This window comes from Limulus polyphemus, unplaced genomic scaffold (genome assembly GCF_000517525.1).
Source record: "Limulus polyphemus unplaced genomic scaffold, Limulus_polyphemus-2.1.2 Scaffold6708, whole genome shotgun sequence".
In the NCBI taxonomy this organism is placed as follows: Eukaryota; Metazoa; Arthropoda; class Merostomata; order Xiphosura; family Limulidae; genus Limulus; species Limulus polyphemus.
Window position 1 is genome coordinate 1 of NW_013672318.1, and position 1,296 is coordinate 1,296.

Sequence of the window (1,296 nt, forward strand, 5' to 3'; positions counted from 1 at the left end):
ACAACTTACTACACTGTTCATTTAAACATCCCGGTAAGTAAAACTTACTACACTGTTCATTTAAACATCCAAGTAAGTAAAACTTACTACACTGTTCATTTAAACATCCATGTAAGTAAAACTTACTACACTGTTCATTTAAACATCCAAGTAAGTAAACTTACTACACTGTTCATTTAAACATCCAAGTAAGTAAAACTTACTACACTGTTCATTTAAACATCCAAGTAAGTAAAACTTACTACATTCTAGGTGAAGAACTTCATAACTTTATTTTACATTTTACTCTACACATAGGTAAGTTTTTCATGAAGGGTCAGCTGAGTTTTGGTCAGTTGAGATAAATACACTACCATCAGCAGATCCTAAAAGAGAAAAGAAAAAACAAAAAAAAGGTTTAAGAACATGTCCACTACACCAGTGGTTCCCAACTTTTTTTTCCCAAAGAAAGGCCAGTTAATTCCGACCCCAAGATCATACAGACTAGCCCCACTAGCAGTGAACAGAGCAAAACAATGCAATATACAGAGTCCAGCAGTAATGAATTGTAGAAAAACTAACTCGTTCAAGTCATTACTCCCCAAAAAGGGGAGGTTAAGATATTATGTCCCCCAAAAGTCGAAACCTCCCTTTATTGAGGGGGTTATTTATCTAAGTAATCAACTTCCACATGTATAAACCCTGTGTTGTGATATTTTATAGCTCAAAACTTAGTTTGGCCCATGGACATTCAATAATTTTATGTACATACAACTGAGAGAAATAGTCACATAAACTCTGAAAGGATGTACCAAAAGTTAAGAGATTTCCTCCATCTAGTTGGAGCTGGTGACAAAATCTTCACCATTTATTCTAAGATAAAGACTCATAAGCTTTTAAAAAATCTGTTTACACCAAATGCTATGATTGATGGAAAGCATATAAGGTATGTTTTCACAATCTAACCTCACATGGCAACAAACTAGAACCTTTACTGAGTACACTTCTCCTGAACTGAGCTCAGACTTGGTAGTAAATGGAAGATATTAGTTAACTATTGTTATTCAAAGCAGTAATTACCTTCATGTTTGAGTTCAGCATCTCTTGGAACTCCTCTGGATTCATCTGAGGGACACTCTGTACCATATCCATCAAAGCTCTGCCAACAGAATTATCAGCTTGAGTTCTTCCAGCCTACAGGAACAAAGAAAGTCAGAATATTTTAAAACATAAAACCAGACATCACACTACTCATTGTTAGCAACATACACTGAGTGGTCACAAGTAAATAGACACCTAATTTTTCATCACTTAACT

The 1,296-nt window shown here is 34.8% G+C and overlaps 1 protein-coding gene across 1 annotated transcript in view; it reads right to left on the reverse strand.

Moving 5' to 3' along the window:
* Positions 1 to 249: 249 nt before the first annotated feature.
* LOC106474000 (eukaryotic translation initiation factor 3 subunit F-like) overlaps positions 250 to 1,296 on the reverse strand; it is a 13,824-nt gene continuing 12,777 nt past the window's right edge. Inside the window, exons 7-8 of the mRNA XM_013934687.2 lie at positions 1,060 to 1,173; positions 250 to 365 (exon numbers count right to left, since the gene is read on the reverse strand). Coding sequence (XP_013790141.2) covers positions 288 to 365; positions 1,060 to 1,173 — 192 coding nt within the window. The 3' untranslated portion in view covers positions 250 to 287. The remainder of the gene's footprint in view (positions 366 to 1,059; positions 1,174 to 1,296) is intronic.